The sequence below is a fragment of the Schistocerca cancellata genome, chromosome 11 (assembly GCF_023864275.1).
Source record: "Schistocerca cancellata isolate TAMUIC-IGC-003103 chromosome 11, iqSchCanc2.1, whole genome shotgun sequence".
NCBI classification, from domain to species: Eukaryota; Metazoa; Arthropoda; class Insecta; order Orthoptera; family Acrididae; genus Schistocerca; species Schistocerca cancellata.
The window spans coordinates 46,640,959-46,662,089 of NC_064636.1; the positions used below are offsets into that span (position 1 = coordinate 46,640,959).

General features: G+C 45.5%; 1 protein-coding gene across 1 annotated transcript in view; it reads right to left on the reverse strand.

Moving 5' to 3' along the window:
• LOC126108168 (voltage-gated potassium channel subunit beta-2-like) overlaps window positions 1–18,373 on the reverse strand; it is a 666,110-nt gene extending 647,737 nt beyond the window's left edge. The window contains exon 1 of the mRNA XM_049913410.1: window positions 18,207–18,373. Coding sequence (XP_049769367.1) covers window positions 18,207–18,338 — 132 coding nt within the window. The 5' untranslated portion in view covers window positions 18,339–18,373. The remainder of the gene's footprint in view (window positions 1–18,206) is intronic.
• Window positions 18,374–21,131: the final 2,758 nt, after the last annotated feature.

The following is a 21,131-nucleotide window of genomic DNA, read 5'->3' on the forward strand; positions in this document are numbered from 1 at the left end:
GGAGATCCGAATGGGGGACTATTTTACCTCCGGAATATTTTACCCAAGAGGACGCCATCATCATTTAATCATACAGTAAAGCTGCATGCCCTCGGAAAAAATTATGAAGGTGGCAGGGGTAAAATACAGGGAGCGAAAGCCTATTTACAATTTGTACAGAAAGCAGATGGCAGTTGTAAGAGTTGAGGGGTGTGAAAGGGAAGCAGTGGTTGGGGAGGGGGTAAGACAGGGTTGTAGCCTCTCCCCGATGTTATTCAATCTGTATACTGAGGAAGCAATAAAGGAAACAAAAGAAAAGTTTGGAGTAGATATTAAAATCCATGGAGAAGAAATAAAAACTTTGAGGTTCGCCGATGACATTGTAATTCTGTCAGAGACAGCAAAGGATTTGGAAGAGCAGTTGAATGGAATGGACAGTGTCTTGAAAGGAAGGTATAAGATGAACAACAACAAAAGCAAAACGAGGATAATGGAATGTAGTCGCATTAAGTCAGGTGATGGTGAGGGAATTAGATTAGGAAATGAGACACTTACAGTACTAAAAGAGTTTTGTTATTTGGGGAGCAAAATAACTGATGATGGTCGAAGTAGAGAGGATATAAAATGTAGACTGGCAATGGCAAGAAAAGCGTTTCTGAAGAAGAGAAATATGTAAACATCGGGTTTAGATTTAAATGTCAGGAAGTCGTTTCTGAAAGTATTTGTATGGAGTGTAGCCATGTATGGAAGTGAAACATGGACGATAAACAGTTTGCACAAGAACAGAATAGAAGCTTTCGAAATGTGGTGCTACAGAAGAGTGCTGAAGATAAGATGGGTAGATCACATAACTAATGAGGAGGTATTGAACAGAATTGGGGAAAAGAGGAGATTGTGGCACAACTTGACTAGAAGGAGGGATCGGTTGGTAGGAGATGTTCTGAGACATCAAGGGATCACCAATTTAGTATTGGAGTGCAGCGTGGAGGGTAAAAATCGTAGATGGAGGCCAAGAGATGAATACACTAAGCAGATTCAGAAGGATGTGGGTTGCAGTAGGTACTGGGAGATGAAGAAGCTTGCACAGGATAGAGCAGCATGGAGAGCTGCATCAAACCAGTCTCGGGACTGAAGACCACAACAACAACATTGAGCTCGCCAGGAGCGCAGTCTGGATCAGTCTCTCGTCCCCAGCTTGCTGGTGTGTCTCTCGTCCGCATTTGTGAGGCAGTTAGTGTGTGTCTGTCGTTCGGAGTGCTAAAATGTCTGTCGTTCGGAGCAACCTTTAAAGCTGGCAAAATGAGAGTCTTGCCACTCTGCCAGTAAGAGAACTCAGCGAGTGGTCGCCCGGTCGGGGCTTACTTCTTGCACTTGAGTCTGCGCGTTAGGCCGCCAGTCTGCTCAGGCAGTGGGCATTGGCGGTCGGATCTATCGGTTGGTCGGTCGCGCACTGACACACGAGATGCCTTGTCCGTCTTGAGCGTCGGCGCACGTGAGGTCGCCACGTGAGTCCAGTGGGCCGCGCCGTATAGCGAGGGGTAGTGGCTTCGGGGCCGACACGAGAGCAACAGGAGTCAACCCACGACGTCGGTCTGGCCGGCGCGAGCTGCGACGCCGTGAGACGGGAGATCGGCTCGCCTTCCTGCGGCCGTTGAAGCGGCTGGCAGCGGACGGTCCGGGAGAGCATTGGGGGCGCTGCGCCAGGTCTTCGCCAGACATCGCAGTTTATTAGAAGTTAAGTGATTGGTGATGTGTTGTTTGATTTACTCTCGTTAAATTCTACTTGTTTTCTTGGTGAGGTCACCAGCCGTTTTGCTTTGGGGTCGTCCCAACATTCTTCTCCGTTTGCCCACGCGCGGGAAGGTGTTGTTTATAAACTGGGTGGTCCGTTTTTCCCTTGTGGAGTAGTGGCGGGTTAGAGCAACCTGCGGTTCGGGTTGTTCGGTAATCTCCCTGTCAATCTACCGTACGTTAGTAGCTGCCTCTGTCATGTTTGTTGGATTTGGTGTGTTAACGAATTTATTGCTTGGAGTGTAAAGGCCTAATACCTGAAATATGTTTTGATCTTTGGAAACTTTGATATTATTGCCTATGACCTTCAGAGGCGGTGTCTGTGTACTGTAGAGCATCTTAACTATTGTTTTTCCAACCTTGTAGAATTTTGTAGAATATTGATTTCATGGGCTTTTATTTAAATGATCATTTTAGTATATAAAGTTGCCACACTTTCACCGTAAGACTTTTCTTAGAAGTTAAAATCAAGTTGCACTTTCGGTGGCAAGGTTAATATTGTAATTGTGAGTCTTTTGTATCATTTCCATGCCTCCTACGGGGGTGCATTGTTTGTGTGCTTGTGTAAAGTGTTAAAACTTTTAGCTTGAAGTAATCTGGTGTGTTGCATATTTGCACCTGTGTAGGCTTACAGAGGCTGTTGTGAGCAGTCGTAACTACGGCCGTGTCAAAAGGGAGCGGCAAGGTTCTCTGCCCGAAAGCTCATACAGTCAAAACTGGTTTCTTTCTGCCTCTGAATAAATTGTAACTTTGATATTTACAGGGTGCTTTCTGATTATTATTTTAAATCTCTTTCTTTTTAAAAATGCTTTTAGGCACTATTACATTGAAGTAATTCCCATTTGTTAAAAGGAATTTGGTTATGAATTCATCAGTTACTCCCTGGCAACTACTTCCATGCTTACATAGTGTGATTAAATGTGTTGATGTTCTTGATGAATCGCTTGCAAAAAAAATAAATTCTTAAGAATATTCTTTGATAATAAATCATGGTTGAGAGACACTTGGGACACCGGTCAGCAGTTCTGTATAGATTGGTACAGCTAGCCAGGATGTGTTTGCTCTGACCATTTCCACTGCTACCTGTGGACTCCGAGCTGGAAGCATGGCACGGCATGCTGCTCTGTGACTTCTGTAAGTGAGGGAGTCTGTTCAGGTCATCTATACTAACGTATACTACAGTCCTATAGCACTGCACGTCTCTAAAGAATTTTGAAAATTTTGGTACAGACGTAAGTTGTATAGGTTAATTGTACATGCCATGTCACTGACGATATTGAAGTTAAATAGTAAATATTTTGATGAAATTTACATCTGGTTTGGTCATACTGAACAATGCCAACGGCCTTGCCGCAGTGGTAACACCAGTTCTCCTCAGATCGCCGAAGTTAAGCGCTGTCGGGCTGGGCTAGCACAGCATGTATTGGGAATACATAGAAAGAAGGATCCTTATATGAGAGCGGAACAAACACTGGTAGCAGTTATTTCTGTGAAATATCTGGAACGATTTGAAGTGGAATCATCATATAAAATTAATTTTTGGTAAGGCGGGTACCAGGTTGAGATTCATTGGGAGAGTCCTTAGAACATGTAGTCCATCAACAAAGGAGGAGGCTTACAAAACACTCGTTCGATCTATACTCGAGTATTGCCCATCAGTGTGGGATCCGTGCCAGGTCGGGTTGACACAGGAGATAGAGAAGATCCAAAGAAGAGCGGCGCGTTTCGTCACAGGGTTATTTGGTAAGCGTGATAGCGTTACGGAGATGTTTAGCAAACTCGAGTGGCAGACTCTGCAAGAGAGGCGCTCTGCATCGCGGTGTAGCTTGCTGTCCAGGTTTCGAGAGGCTGCGTTTCCGAATATATTGCTTCCCCCTACTTATACCTCCGAAGGAGATCACGAGTGTAAAACTAGAGAGATTCGAGCGCGCACGGAGGCTTTCCGGCATTCGTTCTTCCCGCGCGAACCGTACGCGACTGGAACAGGAAAGGCAGGTAATGACAGTGGCACGTAAAGTGCGCTCCGCCACACACCGTTGGGTGGCTTGAGGAGTATAAATGTAGATGTAGATGTAGATGGATGGGTGTGCATCGGGTCTGCCGAGCGCTGTTGGCAAGTGGGCTTCGCTCAGCCCTTGTAAGGCCATTTGAGGAGCTACTTGACTGACACTGGTCAGATAAACTGACACACGGCCGGGAGAGCGTTGTGCTGACCACGTGGCCCTTCATATCCGCATCCAGTGACGCCTGTGGTCTGAGGGTGACACGGCGGCCGGTCGGTACCGTTGCTCCTTCCAAGGCCTGTTCGGACAGAGTTTTAGTTTTTACTTTTACACTGTACAATACTGTGTAACACAAGTGCATTATTCTGTAGTCATACTGAAAGTCTCATTGATAAGATTGTTCTAAATTAGTTACTCCACATACTTGCATCTGACTGTGTCTGTGAACTTGTTTCTTGCACTCCTCCATTGTGCCAGAAATGCAACATGTGTCTGACTCAGCAATAAAATTTAAGAGAATAATGCTGTTAGTGCAATGGCATTAAGATGGTACTGGAAAATTAACTTTTGGGCCTGACGTTTACTTGGTTCTTTCATTGGTGGGTTGTTGTTGTTGTTGTTGTGGTCTTCAGTCCTGAGACTGGTTTGATGCAGGTCTCCATGCTACTCTATCCTGTGTATTATCGTCATCTCCCAGTACCTACTGCAGCGTACATCCTTCTGAATCTGCTTAGTGTATTCATCTCTTGGTCTCCCTCTGCGATTTTTACCCTCCACACTGCCCTCCAGTACTAAATTGGTGATCCCTCGATGTCTCAGAACATGTCCTACCAACCGATCCCTTCTTCTGGTCAAGTTGTGCCACAAACTCCTCTTCTCCCCAATTCTACTCAATACTTCCTCATTAGTTATGTGATTTACCCATCTAATCTTCAGCATTCTTCTGTGGCACCACATTTCGAAATCTTCTATTCTCTTCTTGTCGAAACTATTTATCGCCCACGTTTCACTTCCATACGTGGCTACACTCCATAAAAAAACTTTCAGAAACGACTTCCTGACATTTAAATCTATACTTGATGATAGCAAATTTTTCTTATGCAGAAACGCTTTCGTTGCCATTGCCAGTCTACATTTTATATCCTCTCTACTTCTACCATCATCAGTTAGTTTGCCCCACAAATAGCCAAACTCCTTTACTACCTAATCTAATTCCCTCAGCATCACCCGACTTAATTCGACTACATTCCATTATCCTCGTTTTGCTTTTGTTGATGTTCATCTTATACCCTCCTTTCAAGACACTGTCCATTCCGTTCAACTGCTCTTCCAAGTCCTTTGCTGTCTCTGACAGAATTACAATCTCATCGGCGAACCTCAAAGTTTTTACTTCTTCTCCATGGATTTTAATACCTACTACGAATTTTTCTTTCGTTTCCTTTACTGCTTGCTCAATATACAGACTGAAAAACGTCGGGGAGAGGCTACAACCCTGTCTCACTCCCTTCCCAACCACTGCTTCCCTTTCATGTCCCTCGACTCTTATAACTGCCATCTGGTTTCTGTACAAATTGTAAATAGCCTTTCGCTTCCTGTATTTTACCCCTGTCACCTTCAGAATTTGAAAGAGAGTATTCCAGTTAACGTTGTCAAAAGCTTTCTCTAAGTCTACAAATGCTAGAAACGTAGGTTTGCCTTTTCTTAATCTTGGCTGTCGTACGTATTGTATATTGCCCGTCTCTTCCTATAGCTTACTTTTATTTTTCTCAGAATTTCGAACATGTTGCGCCATTTTACATTGTCGAACGCTTGTTCCAGGACGACAAATCCTATGAACATGTGTTGATTTTTGTTTAGTCTTGCTTCCATTATCAACCGCAACGTCAAAATTGCCTCACTACTGCCTTTACCTTTCTTAAGCCAAACTGATATCATGTAACACATCTTAAATTTTCTTTTCCATTCTTCTATGTATTATTTTTGTCTGCAGCTTGGAAGTACGAGCTGTTAAGCTGTTTGTGCGATAATTCTGGCTGTTGTCAGCTCGTTCAGTCTTTGAAGTCTTCGGAATTGTGTGGACGATATTTTTCCGAAAGTCAGATGGTAGGCTATGTCGCCATTCTGCACACGAGTGTGAATAGTCGTTTTGTTGCCCCTTCCCCAAGCGATTCGAGAAAAGCTGATGGAATGTTATATATTCATTGTGCCTCATTTGTTCTTAATTGGGAGTACTATCATGCTGCTTAATAGTTCCTTTCCTTAAGTCGTTTGTTCCTGTTAGAGGAACTTGGCGATGCGAGACTGCTTTGACGAATCAACATCTCATATGAGTTAGTGTGAGTCTCTTATGCCTGGATGTGTTTCTTGTACACTCCTGGAAATGGAAAAAAGAACACATTGACACCGGTGTGTCTGACCCACCATACTTGCTCCGGACACTGCGAGAGGGCTGTACAAACAATGATCACACGCACGGCACAGCGGACACACCAGGAACCGCGGTGTTGGCCGTCGAATGGCGCCAGCTGCGCAGCATTTGTGCACCGCCGCCGTCAGTGTCAGCCAGTTTGCCGTGGCATACGGAGCTCCATCGCAGTCTTTAACACTGGTAGCATGCCGCGACAGCGTGGACGTGAACCGTATGTGCAGTTGACGGACTTTGAGCGAGGGCGTATAGTGGGCATGCGGGAGGCCGGGTGGAGGTACCGCCGAATTGCTCAACACGTGGGGCGTGAGGTCTCCACAGTACATCGATGTTGTCGCCAGTGGTCGACGGAAGGTGCACGTGCCCGTCGACCTGGGACCGGACCGCAGCGACGCACGGATGCACGCCAAGACCGTAGGATCCTACGCAGTGCCGTAGGGGACCGCACCGCCACTTCCCAGCAAATTAGGGACACTGTTGCTCCTGGGGTATCGGCGAGGACCATTCGCAACCGTCTCCATGAAGCTGGGCTACGGTCCCGCACACCGTTAGGCCGTCTTCCGCTCACGCCCCAACATCGTGCAGCCCGCCTCCAGTGGTGTCGCGACAGGCGTGAATGGAGGGACGAATGGAGACGTGTCGTCTTCAGCGATGAGAGTCGCTTCTGCCTCGGTGCCAATGATGGTCGTATGCGTGTTTGGCGCCGTGCAGGTGAGCGCCACAATCAGGACTGCATACGACCGAGGCACACAGGGCCAACACCCGGCATCATGGTGTGGGGAGCGATCTCCTACACTGGCCGTACACCACTGGTGATCGTCGAGGGGACACTGAATAGTGCACGGTACATCCAAACCGTCATCGAACCCATCGTTCTACCATTCCTAGACCGGCAAGGGAACTTGCTGTTCCAACAGGACAATGCACGTCCGCATGTATCCCGTGCCACCCAACGTGCTCTAGAAGGTGTAAGTCAACTACCCTGGCCAGCAAGATCTCCGGATCTGTCCCCCATTGAGCATGTTTGGGACTGGATGAAGCGTCGTCTCACGCGGTCTGCACGTCCAGCACGAACGCTGGTCCAACTGAGGCGCCAGGTGGAAATGGCATGGCAAGCCGTTCCACAGGACTACATCCAGCATCTCTACGATCGTCTCCATGGGAGAATAGCAGCCTGCATTGGTGCGAAAGGTGGATATACACTGTACTAGTGCCGACATTGTGCATGCTCTGTTGCCTGTGTCTATGTGCCTGTGGTTCTGTCAGTGTGATCATGTGATATATCTGACCCCAGGAATGTTTCAATAAAGTTTCCCCTTCCTGGGACAATGAATTCACGGTGTTCTTATTTCAATTTCCAGGAGTGTATGTTTGTATCATAATTATTTTTCTGTAGTTAAATTTAATTTCATTGCTCGAGTTTCGCGTTTCTAGTAGGTGTGAACTGGTGATAGTAACCACGTGTTTAGCATGTGGTGTATTAAACCTTCGGCTCTGCTAATTCACGTTCTCTTAGCGTGACTTCTTTTAATAACAGTCCAAGTGATTGTAACTTCATTTTATTCGAATATCATTCTGTATTTTACACGGGGTTTGTTGTCTGCATTAGACCACGAGCATTTCCGCCACCTAGTGAGCCCTCACCTCAACGTTACCATTTCTTCAAGTTCGTTGTTCAAGCTGAATTTCAAATCGTGTGCCGCTTTGCATTTATTCTAAACGTTTGCATGTCTTTTGTACTTGCGAAATGGGGACTTTCTATGCGAGCTGTTGATGAAGCTAGTTATTCTCTGGCCCATCGTGGTAAGTTTTGTATGGGATTATATGTATGGTTTGTTCTTTGTGTGTGTGGACTGTTGGTACCAATGGGAACGTGCGTGCAGTTTGACGAATCCTTCCTTCTAACTTACGCTATATTCTTCCCATCTGCTGAGATACAGTTTGGGGAGTGAATACTGTGTTACAATTAGTATCAAGCATCCCCCTGCAATTCTGATTTTTATTTAGTCTTGTTGTGTGACTCAAACTGTAAATAAATGTTCAATAGTTTCTCAATTGTGATCGTAGCTTTACTTAGGGCAACACAAGCAACTTTTCAGTTTAGCTTCTTCAAAGGCGTCTGATTATCAATGACAATTTGGTTTTTAATATTTTATTTGCTGTGTTAATACGAGGGTGAGTCAAATGGAAACCTTAAATTTGTAATAACAAATCGGAATTTCGCGCCGTTATCCTGGAAGTTGGTAAGCGTGCTACAAACAGCGTGCAGAATGGCCTGTAGGTGGCAGCATAGTGCAGATGCGCACATGCCGTCGCAGTATCAGTATAAAGATGGCCGCCCAACTTGCGACTTGCACCAGGGAAGAACAGCGTCCTGTTATTCGGTTTCTGCGTAGTGAAGGTGTGAAACCTATTGAAATTCAGCGAGGAATGAAGGTTCAGTACGGTGATGCGTGTTTGTCACAGCAGCAAGTCTACGAGTGGAGTAGGAAGCTGGCAAATGGTGTGACTTCAGTGGAAGATGCTCCTCGTCCAGGTCAGGCACAACGAGTTGTGACTCCACAGAACATGGCAGCAGTTGAAGCCGTAGTGAAGGAAAACCGCCGAGTGTCACTGATTGACACTGCAGCACGTTTACAGATTAGTCACAGGTCAGCACACCACATTGTGCACGATGTGCTCCAGTTTCACAAAGTGTCTGCAAGATGGGTGCCACGGCAGCTGACTCCTGAAGTGAAAGAACGACGTGTCGATGCTTGTGAAGAACTTCTTCAGCGCTTTGAACGAGAAGGTGATGGCTTCCTTGCAAGAATCGTTACTGGGGACGAAACCTGGCTTCACTTCCACCAGCCACAGACGAAGAGAGCGAGCAGGGAATGGCGCCATTCGTCATCACCGAAACCAAAGATGTTCCGAATAGAACCATCAGCGGGGAAGGTTATGCTGACTCTCTTTTGGGACGATAAAGGCGTCATTTTGGAGCAGTACGTGCCTAGAGGGACCACTGTCACCAGTGCATCGTACACAGATCTCCTAAAAAATCACCTGCGGCCTGCAATCAAATCAAAGCGACGTGGATTGCTGTCAGCAGGTGTCCTTTTGCAACATGACAATGCCAGGCCCCACACTGGCCGTACAACAGTTGCAACAATGGCAGACCTGCATTCTGAGTGTCTTCCTCATCCACCGTACTCACCAGACCTTGCTCCAAGTCATTTCCGTATGTTTGGACCACTCAAAGACGCAACGGGAGGAAAGAAGTTCCGTTCTGATGAAGAGGTACGCCACGCGGTGCACGAGTGGTTGCGGGGACTACCAAAAGAATGTTTTTCTAACAGAATTTATCCAGAATGAGATTTTCACTCTGTAGCGGAGTGTGCGCTGATATGAAACTTCCTGGCAGATTAAAACTGTGTGCCCGACCGAGACTCGAACTCGGGACCTTTGCCTTTCGCGGGCAAGTGCTCTACCATCTGAGCTACCGAAACGCGACTCACGCCTCGTACTCACAGCTTTACTTCTGCCAGTATGTCGTCTCCTACCTTCCAAACTTTACAGAAGCTCTCCTGCGAACCTTGCAGATCTAGCACTCCTGAAAGAAAGGATATTGCGGAGACATGGCTTAGCCACAGCCTGGGGGATGTTTCCAGAATGAGATTTTCACTCTGCAGCGGAGTGTGCGCTGATATGAAACTTCCTGGCAGATCAAAACTGTGTGCCCGACCGAGACTCGAACTCGGGACCTTTGTAAGCGCTAGAGGACTTGCATTGAGCGTGGGGGAGATTACGTTGAAAAGTGATACAGCTTCGTACCACTTCTGCACAATAAATAATATTTAAAAAAAAATATTTAACGTGTTCATTTCACTCACCCTCGTTTTTATTTTGGACATAATCAAATGCTAGTCAGGGAGATAACTTTCCAGCGGTTCAATGTAATCTTAATCAACTCAGTTAGTTACGAATTTATCTAGTGAGTCTTACTCCGGACAGTCGCGCACCTGTCTCGCTTGCAGCCTCACCACTGAGCGAGAAGTTTCAGTTGAAGACGGGTAGGAACCATTCGGCAGGAAGTGTGTGCGATACTATTTTCTTTTTATTGTTCGGTGACTTAATCTCGTGGTTTTTAAGTATATACGGCCTCTTTTCGGAAACGATTTCTTGAGAAAAACCTTTTGTCACCATTTGTTAAAATTCTTGCTCGATTCACCGTCCCAGCATTCAGCTAGGCAAGTGTGGGGGAACCGCCCAAAAGCGACACTCGTGCAGGTCGGCAGGAACTTACAAAAAGTCTGGTTTCGCTTGAAAAGTTATGCCGAAGGGACTGTGCGTCGCGTGAGGAATTTCAAGTGTGTGCGCATGCGAACGCAGTTATTTTTAAAGGAGGGTAGTGTTGTAAAAGTCGTGTTCCTGCAGTATGACAGTTGTTGTCGTTGTGGTTTTCAGTCCTGAGACTGGTTTGATGCAGCTCTCCATGCTACCCTATCCTGTGCAAGCATCTTCATCTCCCAGTACCTACTGCACCCTACATCCTTCTGAATCTGCTTAGTGTATTCATCGCTTGGTCTCCCTCTACGATATTTACCCTCCACGCTGCCCTCCAATACTAAATTTGTGATCCCTTGATGCCTCAGAACACGTGCTACCAACCGATCCCTTCTTCTGGTCGTGCCACAAACTTCTCTTCTCCCCAATCCTATTCAATACTTCCTCATTAGTTATGTGATCTACCCATCTAATCTTCAGCATTCTTCTGTAGCACCACATTTCGACGGCTTCTATTCTCTTCTTGTCCAAACTATTTATCGTCCATGTTTCACTTCCATACGTGGCTACACTCCATACAAATACTTTCAGAAACGACTTCCTGACACTTAAATCTATACTCGATGTTAACAAATTTCTCTTCTTCAGAAACGCTTTCCTTGCCATTGCCAGTCTACATTTTATATCCTCTCTACTTCGACCATCATCAGTTATTTTGCTCCCCAAATAGCAAAACTGCTTTACTACATTAAGTGTCTCATTTCCTAATCTAATTCCCTCAGCATCAACCGACTTAATTCGACTACATTCCATCATCCTCGTTTTGGTTTTGTTGATGTTCATCTTATATGCTCCTTTCAAGACGCTATGCATTCCATTCAACTGCTCTTCCAAGTCCTTTGCTGTCCCTGACACAATTACAATGTAATCGGCGAACCTCCAAGTTTTTATTTCTTCTCCATGGATTTTAATACCTACTCCGAATTTTTCTTTAGTTTCCTTTACTGCTTGCTCAATATATAGATTGAATAACATCGGGGAGAGGCTAAAACCCTGTCCTACTCCCTTCGCAATAAGCCACAGCTGCAAAATACTAACACGAATTCTTTACAGACGAATGAAAAAACTAGCAGAAGCCGACCTCTGGGAAGATCAGTTTGGATTCCGTAGAAATACTGGAACACGTGAGGCAACACTGACCCTTACGACTTATCTTAGAAGAAAGATTAAGGAAAGGCAAACCTACGTTTCTAGCATTTGTAGACTTAGAGAAAGCTTTTGACAATGTTGACTGGAATACTCTCTTTCAAATTCTAAAGGTGGCAGGGGTAAAGTACAGGGAACGAAAGACTATGTATTTACAACTTGTACAGTATGACAGTACGGAAGCAAATTGTGCGCGCCTAGGGCAGAATGTTCCAGCGTAACGCAGAGTGCTGGCGCGAAGATCAAGAGCGAGACAGGGCTGTGAGGCGACGTCGGCTAAAAGCACGCTGACTAGGACGACACCTCGGCGGGAGCGGCATCTGTCCAAAGAGAATACAGGGTTACTACAAATGATTGAAGCGATTTCACAGCTCTACAATAACTTTATTATTTGAGATATTTTCACAATGCTTTGCACACACATACAAAAACTCAAAAAGTTTTTTTAGGCATTCACAAACGTTCGATATGTGCCCCTTTAGTGATTCGGCAGACATCAAGCCGATAATCGAGTTCCTCCCACACTCGGCGCAGCACGTCCCCATCAATGAGTTCGAAAGCATCGTTGATGCGAGCTCGCAGTTCTGGCACGTTTCTCGGTAGAGGAGGTTTAAACACTGAATCTTTCACATAACCCCACAGAAAGAAATCGCACGGGGTTAAGTCGGGAGAGCGTGGAGGCCGTGACATGAATTGCTGATCGTGATCTCCACCACGACCGATCCATCGGTTTTCCAATCTCCTGTTTAAGAAATGCCGAACATCGTGATGGAAGTGCCGTGGAGCACCATCCTGTTGAAAGATGGAGTCGGCGCTGTCGGTCTCCAGTTGTGGCGTGAGCCAATTTTCCAGCATGTCCAGATACACGTGCCCTGTAACGTTTTTTTCGCAGAAGAAAAAGAGGCCGTAAACTTTAAACCGTGAGATTGCACAAAACACGTTAACTTTTGGTGAATTGCGAATTTTCTGCACGAATTCGTGACGATTCTCTACCGCCGAGATTCGCACATTGTGTCTGTTCGCTTCACCATTAAGAAAAAATGTTGCTTCATCACTGAAAACAAGTTTCGCACTGAACGCATCCTCTTCCACGAGCTGTTGCAACAGCGCCGAAAATTCAAAGCGTTTGACTTTGTCATCGGGTGTCAGGGCTTGTAGCAATTGTAAACGGTAAGGCTTCTGCTTTAGCCTTTTCTGTAAGATTTTCCAAACCGTCGGCTGTGGTACGTTTAGCTCCCTGCTTACTTTATTCGTCGACTTCCGCGGGCTACGCGTGAAACTTGCCCCGCACGCGTTCAACCGTTTCTTCGCTCACTGCAGGCCGACCCGCTGATTTCCCCTTACAGAGGCATCCAGAAGCTTTAAACTGCGCATACCGTCGCCGAATGGAGTTAGCAGTTGGTGGATCTTTGTCGAACTTCGTCCTGTAGTGTCGTTGCACTGTTATGACTGACTGATGTGAGTGCATTTCAAGCACGACATACGCTTTCTCGCCTCCTGTCGCCATTTTGTCTCACTGCGCTCTCGAGTGCTCTGACGGCAAAAAACCTGAAGTGCGGCTTCAGCCGAACAAAACTTTATGAGTTTTTCTACGTATCTGTAGCGTGTCGTGACCATATGTCAATGAATGGAGCTACAGTGAATTTATGAAATCGCTTCAATCATTTGTAATTGCCCTGTACAAGCGATGCGCTGCCTAGCCTCGGCCGCACTAGAAGAGCCGCACTGGAAGCCGAGCCGTCGCTTGTGAACAGTATCGTGTACTTGCATGGAAACTCTATACACTGAAGGAGATTGGTTACTTGCATGTCGCCAACTGCTTGCGACCAATCTATGTAAAGACGCCAGTGAGCCATGGCTGGCCCGTGTTATGCTTGTCTTCGGTTACACCTTCGTTGCAGTCCTGTGGTTCTTCACTACTGGCCATTAAAATCGCTACACCAAGAAGAAATGTAGATGATAAACGGGTATTCATTGGACAAATATATTATACTAGAACTGACATGTGATTACATTTTCACGCAATTTGGGTGCGTAGATCCCGAGAAATCAGTACCCAGAACAACCACCTCTGGCCGTAATAACGGCCTCGATACGCCTGGGCATTGAGTCAAACAGAGCTTGGATGGCGTGTACAGGTACAGCTGCCCATGCAGCTTCAACACGATACCACAGTTCATCGAGGGTAGTGACTGGCGTATTGTCACGAGCCAGTTGCTAGACCACCATTGACCAGACGCTTTCAATTGGTGAAAGATCTGGAGAATGTGCTGGTCAGGGCAGCAGTCGAACATTTTCTGTATCCAGAAAGACCCGTATAGGACCTGCAACATTCGGTCGTGCATTATCCTGCTGAACTGTGGGGTTTCGCAGGGATCGAAGGGTAGAGCCACGGGTCGGAACACATCTGAAATGTAACGTCCACTGTTCAAAGTGCCGTCAATGCGAACAAGAGGTGACCGAGACGTGTAACCAATGGCACCCCATACCATCACGCCGAGTGATACCCCAGTATACCGATTACGAATACACGCTTCCAATGTGCGTTCACCGCGATGTCTCCAAACACGGATGCGACCATCGTGATGCTGTAAACAGAACCTGGATTCATCCCAAAAAATGACGTTTTGCCATTCCTGCACGTAGGTTCGCCGTCGAGTACACCATCGCAGGCGCTCCTCTCTGTGATGCAGCGTCAAGGGTAACCGCTGCCACGGTCTCCGAGCTGACAGTCAGTGCTGCTGAAAACGTCGTCGAACTGTTCGTGCAGATGGTTGTTGTCTTGCAAACGTCCCCATGTGTCGACTCAGGGATCGAGACGTGGCTGCACGATCCGTTACAGCCATGCGGATAAGATGCCTGTCATCTCGACTGCTAGTGATACGAGGCCGTTGGGATGCAGCACAGCGTTTCGTATTATCCTCCTGAACCCATCGATTCCATATTATGTTAACAGTCGTTGGATCTCGACGAACGCGAGCAGCAATGTCGCGATACGATAAACCGCAATCGCGATAGGCTACAATCCGACCTTTATCAAAGTCGGAAACGCATTTCTCCTCCTTATACGAAGCATCACAACAACGTTTCAGCAGGCATCGCCGGTCAACTGCTGTTTGTGTATGAGAAATCGGTTGGAAACTTTCCTCATGTCATCACGTTGTAGGTGTCGCCACCGGCGCCAACCTTGTGTGAATGCTCTGAAAAGCTAATCATTTGCATATCACAGCATCTTCTTCCTGTCGGTTAAATGTCGCGACTGCAGCACGTCATCTTCGTGGTGTAGCAATTTTAATGGCCAGTAGTGTAGTTCTAAGTCTGGGGGACTGATGACCTCAGATGTTAATTCCCATAGTGCTTAGAGCCATTTGAACCATCTTAATCAAACTGTCTGCCAACCAAGTCCCAATTTCCTCTGTATTAACACTGCTCCAAAAACCGGAAGTGTTGATAACTATCACAATCTCGTCAGATTTCGCACTGTGTCCCTCGTTTAAGTGATGTCCTGCTACCAACGATTTTTGCGGCTATTTTAGCCTCGTGTGACGGCAATGTTCCCCGCACCTGTCCTGAACTGTGTGAATCGAAAAATCTGACACAGAGTTTCATAAATGCCACGCTTCCTAATCCTCAAATCATCCTTCACACAGAAGAATAGTGCCCTAACCATGGAAGGTGCACAGAACACACTCGTGTTGTTAAAACTCCCAGAAAATCTTCAACTGTTGAACGAGATGCCCCCAGCATAAGGAATAATGGCCACAGATCCATTATCCTCTTCATGCACCTCTGAAGATGGTCCAGACTTCATAGCGCGATCTATCTGCTTCCCAGGATATCCATTTTCGTTAAACACAGCCGTCAAATGTGCACGTTCTCGAGTTAAACTGCCCGCATCCGAAATAGCATATGCTATGCTTGCCAGAGGCTAAGAACGCCGTTGTGTTGGTACGACGGATGGCAACTCATAGCATGTAGATACCGATTGGTGTGTGCGTCGGATTTCGGTGACAATGTGCCTTGTTTTTTGTAAAGCTTGACGTTCAAAAATGGAAGCATCCCATCGTTTTCAACCATCATGGTAAATTTATTGCTGGGATGAAGTCAGCTGAGTTGGTCAAAAAATCTGTTGAGAGAATCACGTCCATGAGGCCATACGAAAAAGGTGTCATCTACGTTGCTTCCAAAGCTGAAGTCCTCAGTGCCGTATCCTCGAAGTTCTCCATATGGACGATAAAGGACTACCTGTAGCTATTCCGTCATTTTTAAAAAAATGTAACCATTAAATGAAAAATACGTGGATGTGACCGCATGGTGGAAAAGCTTCACCAATTCTTCATACAATTTTTCACTTGCAAACTCAAGAACTCTTCCAGAAAGACTCGTGTAAATGGAGGTACCACAAATAAAACTCACTAATCAATGCCAAGGACCCACTCTCATGATTCCAACCATCTAACGAAATCGACCAAATTGAAGATTTGTTGTTCATACTTGCCAGAATTGGGTTAAGAATGGATGTAAGTGGGTGCACCCAAGCCTACGAAGTACATCTATATCCGTACTCCGCAAGCCACCTGGCGGTGTGTGGCAGAGGGTGCTTTGAGTACCTCTATCGGTTCACCCTTCTATTCCAGCCTCGTATTGTTCGTGGAAAGAAAGATTGTCGGTATGCCTCTGTGTGGGCTCTAATCTCCCTGATTTTATCCTCGTGGTCTCTTCGCGAGATATACGTAGGAGGGAGCTTGACTCCTCGGTGAAGGTATGTTCTCGAAACTTCAACAAAATCCCGTACCGAGCCACTGAGCGTCTCTCCTGCAAAGTCTTCCACTGGAGTTTATCTACCATCTCCGAAACGCTTTCGCGATTATTAAATGATAATGTAACGAAGCGCGCTGCTCGCCGTTGGATCTTCTCTATCTCTTCTATCAACCCTATCTGGCACGGATCCCACACTGGTGAGCAATATTCAAGCAGTGGGCGAACAAGTGTACCGTAACCTACTTCCTTTGTTTTCGAATTGCATTTCCTTAGGGCTCTTCCAATGAATCTCAGTCTAACATCTGCTTTACCGACGATAAACTTTATATGGTCATTCCATTTTAAATCACTCCTAATGCCTACTCCCAGATAATTTATGGAATTAACCGCTTCCAGTTGCTGACCTGCTATATTGTAGCTAAATGATAAAGGATCTTTCTTTGTATGTATTCGCAGCACATTACACTTGTCTACATTGAGATTCAGTTGCCATTCCCTGCACCATGCGTCAATTCGCTGCAGATCCTCCTGCATTTCAGTACAATTTTCCATTGTTACAACCTCTCGATATATCACACCATCATCCGCAAAAACCCTCAGTGAACTTCCGATGTTGTCCCCAAGGTCATTTATGTATATTGTGAATATCCTACGAGACTCCCCTGCGGCACACCTGAAATCACTCTTACTTCCGAAGACTTCTCTCCACTGAGGATGACATGCTGCGTTCTGTTATCTAGGAACTCTTCAATCCAATTACACAATTGGTCTGATAGTCCATATGCTCTTACTTTGTTCATTGGACGACTGTAGGGAACTGTATCGAACGCCTTGCGGAAGTCAAGAAACACGGCATCTACCTATGAACCCGTGTCTATGGCCCTCTGAGTCTCGTGGACGAATAGCCCGAGCTGGGATTCGCACGATCGTCTTTTTCGAAACCCATGCTGATTCCTACAGAGTAGATTTCTAGTCTCCAGAAAAGTCATTGTACTCGAACATAATACGTGTTCCAAAATTCTACAACTGATCGACGGTAGAGATATAGGTCTATAGTTCTGCACATCTGTTCGACGTCCCTTCTTAAAAACGGGGATGACCTGTGCCCTTTTGCAATCCTGCTAGAGACCTATGGTACACCGCTGCAAGAAGGGGGGCAAGTAACATCAAGAATAGACCAAAATGGCACAGTGGTTAGCACACTGGACACGCATTTCGGAAGATGACAGCAATCCTGATTTAGGTTTTCCGTGATTTCCCTAAATCGCTTCAGCTAACTGCCAGGATGGTTCCTTGAAAGTGGCTCAGCCAACTTCCTTCCCCATCCTTCCCTAATCGGATGGAGCCAATGACCTCACTGTTTGGTCCCCTGCCCCAGATCAACCAACCAATCAATCACATCAAGTCAGACGACTGATAGATCTTCCCCAATCCATAACACCCCGTCTTCCCCTCCCACAGAAAAAAGGATGTGAGGACGTTTCGGCGTGCGCGCGGCGCGCCGTCTTCAGGACTGACCTGCTGCTGGAAGTGCCACGATGGTTCCTTCAAAGTGGCTCAGCCAACTTCCTTCCCCATCCTTCCCTAATCCGATGGAGCCAATGACCTCACTGTTTGATCCCCCGTCCCCACAGATCAACCGACCAATCAATCACCCGAAGTCAGACGACTGACTGATCTCCCCAAATCCATAACACTCCGTCTTCCCCTCCCACAGAAAAAAAGGATGTGAGGACGTTTCGGCGTGCGCGCGGCGCGCCGTCTTCAGGACTGACCTGCTGCTGGAAGTGCTCGGCCCGGGCGAGCGCCTCGGCGGCCTCCTTCTTCTCCTTCTTCTCCTCGTCGGTCTGCGAGCGGCTGGAGCCGCTCGTGGGGGGCGGGTAGGAAAACCAGAACTGGTGCGCCATGCCGACTCGGCCTCCTCAGCGCGCGCTGCCGGCTGCGGGGGCGGAGGCGGAGGCGGGCTGCGGGGGCGGCTACGCTCCTGCCAACACAGCACGGAGGCGCGAGGGTCAGTCAGCAGCTGCTGCAACTCACTATCTACAACAGTTATTGTGCTAAATAACAGACGTGGTGTAGTTGGCGAAATCTTCTCGGGTTGTCAGCAGAGTCGTTTCGACTCGGAGGTCACCGAACTGGCGTCAAATCGAAAGGCTTGCACCCAGTGAACGGTCTAACCGACGGGAGGCCCTAGTCCCACGACATTAATTTCTTAGCGGAGTCGTTGTGTCGTGCTCTCATAACGTTTCGACGATTTTGTTACTCGTCATCTTCAGGCGAAAAGTCTGGTCATGTACAATTTGTTCCCCTAAAGCTGCTGGGCAGCATATGTGTCTGTGGATAATCTTACAGTAAGTGATTAAGTTTTAACACAGTAAGTGAAATATTAGTATTAGAAACCGTGTATATGCAACAATCGATTTTTCACTCAGCAGCGGAGTGTGCACTGATATGAAACTTCCTGACGTATTAAAATTGTGTCGGATTAGAACTCGAGCACAGTTTTCTTTTGTGTATCTCAGAAAGGCTCCAATTTCGGCAAATCTTTTTTGTAAGGTTTTTGAAAAGAATATTTTCGTAACAACTTTTAATACCAATTTCTGAGAGTAAATTGTAAATGCTGTATAACATTAAAATGTAAATATTATATGCTTTCCAGACACTATTTTTTTTACTTTTTTCTATTTTTTTAAAAATCAGAAACAAATGGCTATTCAGCTTTGCGCACTTCCCTCGACTAATAATTTTCTCAGCATTTCGAACATCTTACATGATTTTACACTGTCGAACTCTTTTTCCAGTACGACATATCCTATGAGAATGTCTCAATATTTTCCAGGTCTTGTTTCCATTAGCAGTCGCGTCAGAACCGCCTCTGTGGTGCCGTTACCTTTCCAAAAGCCTAACTGTTTGTCCGCTAATAGACCCTCAATTTTAAGACTATGGTAAGAACTTGAAAAAGTAGAAAAAATAACATCTCTGTGTCTATCAGGTGTCAAGGTCACTCCATTTCAAATCACGCGACATAAAGAAAAAATTCGTTGCTCAACATTCTTTATCAAGAGTTTCATGTACGTAGACACTCACAAAACACTGATTGAAAAAATTTTATATGCTATTTTTTGGGAGCCATTTCTAAAATGGCTGTTGGGAAAATATTAATGGAAAACGTGGTTTGCAGAATGTTTAATTGCCATGTTATTTTAAAAGATACCAGGATAATTAAAAAACAAGTGTGTTTAGGATGAAATGGACATCAGGCACACTTTTTTTTTTATTTTTCTCTTACGCAAAAGAGTTAGTCAAACTCTTTCTCTAAAGACTCAGAAACAATTTATCAGTCGTTGCTTTTTAAGAACATAAATTTTTATGAAGAATGAGACACTCACTAATAATGTGTCATTTGTGTGTTGTGTACTTACATAACTACTTGCAGCATAACTTTTAGGCCTGGGATTGCACTCCTGTTTTTTCTAGAGCCTGTCAAATAAGGCCAAAAACCTTTTAATGTCAATTTTCAGAGGTCGGTATCTACAAAGTAACTGAATAAAAACTATTGAAAATTTTACAGAATGTTCTTTATACTCAAAGGAATACGTCACAAAAAATTATGACTGAGACTCAACTACATTGAGAGTAATAGAGCAGTGAATTTCAGTAAAAACGCGACCATTCCACAGGCTCGTTCAGTGGAAAGTTAACAAACAAAGGCTTACAAATATTACAATTGACATTGGTTCAATGATGTTTAAACCATTGCATACAATAAGTGATCGAGTATTTCTACTTTTAAGTAACAATAGGCAGTGATAACAATAGGTAAGAGCTATCATTCTTAAACTTAACGTAGCGATACTTTTGTTGTACTACACTTCAATATAGTATACACACAATAATGACTGTCTATGTATTTAGATTTAAACGTCAGTCGTAAATACTTGCCAACTGCAATTTCCATTAGAGAGATAAACAAAGATGATAGTTAATTGCACAGCTTATCAACTGCGTTGTCTGTTCTACCAGACACCGTTGTGAGTTCCAATGGAGTCACCTTCCATACTGTTTTATTTTCAGGCACCCCAGCAATACCACTTTTGGAAAGTTTAAAGGCAGTTTTTGCCCCAAAGGGGTGAAAGATATGCACCAAAACACCACTGTTATCTTCACTTTTGTCTTCACTTTTTCCAAGCCACCACTTCTCATAGTACATGCCAACAATAAAGTTAATCTCTGTGAAAAATATGTTTGCAGGAAGTATTGCAGTTTGATGATCATCGAAGTTTGAGCCTTTTGAAGTAACATTTGTCGCTTATGAGGACGTATCTGTCATAGCTTCTCTTTCTTTTAATGGATAAACAATATTCAAATCTCACAATCAGTTTTCGTTTGAAACTTTCTGGCAGATTAAAACTGTGTGCCGGACCGAGACTCGAATTCGGGACCTTTGCCTTTCACGGGCAAGTGCTCTACCATCTGAGCTACCCAAGCACGACTCACGCTGTGAGGACTTGCCCGCGAAAGGCAAAGGTCCCGAGTTCGAGTCTCGGTCCGGCACACAGTTTTAATCTGCCAGGAAGTTTCATATGAGCGCACACTCCGCTGCAGTGTGAAAATCTCATTGTAGTTTTCGTTTGATTTTTTCAATTTCAGGTGAAGAAACAAATATATATTTAACTCCAGTAATTTTCTGTCGACAGTAT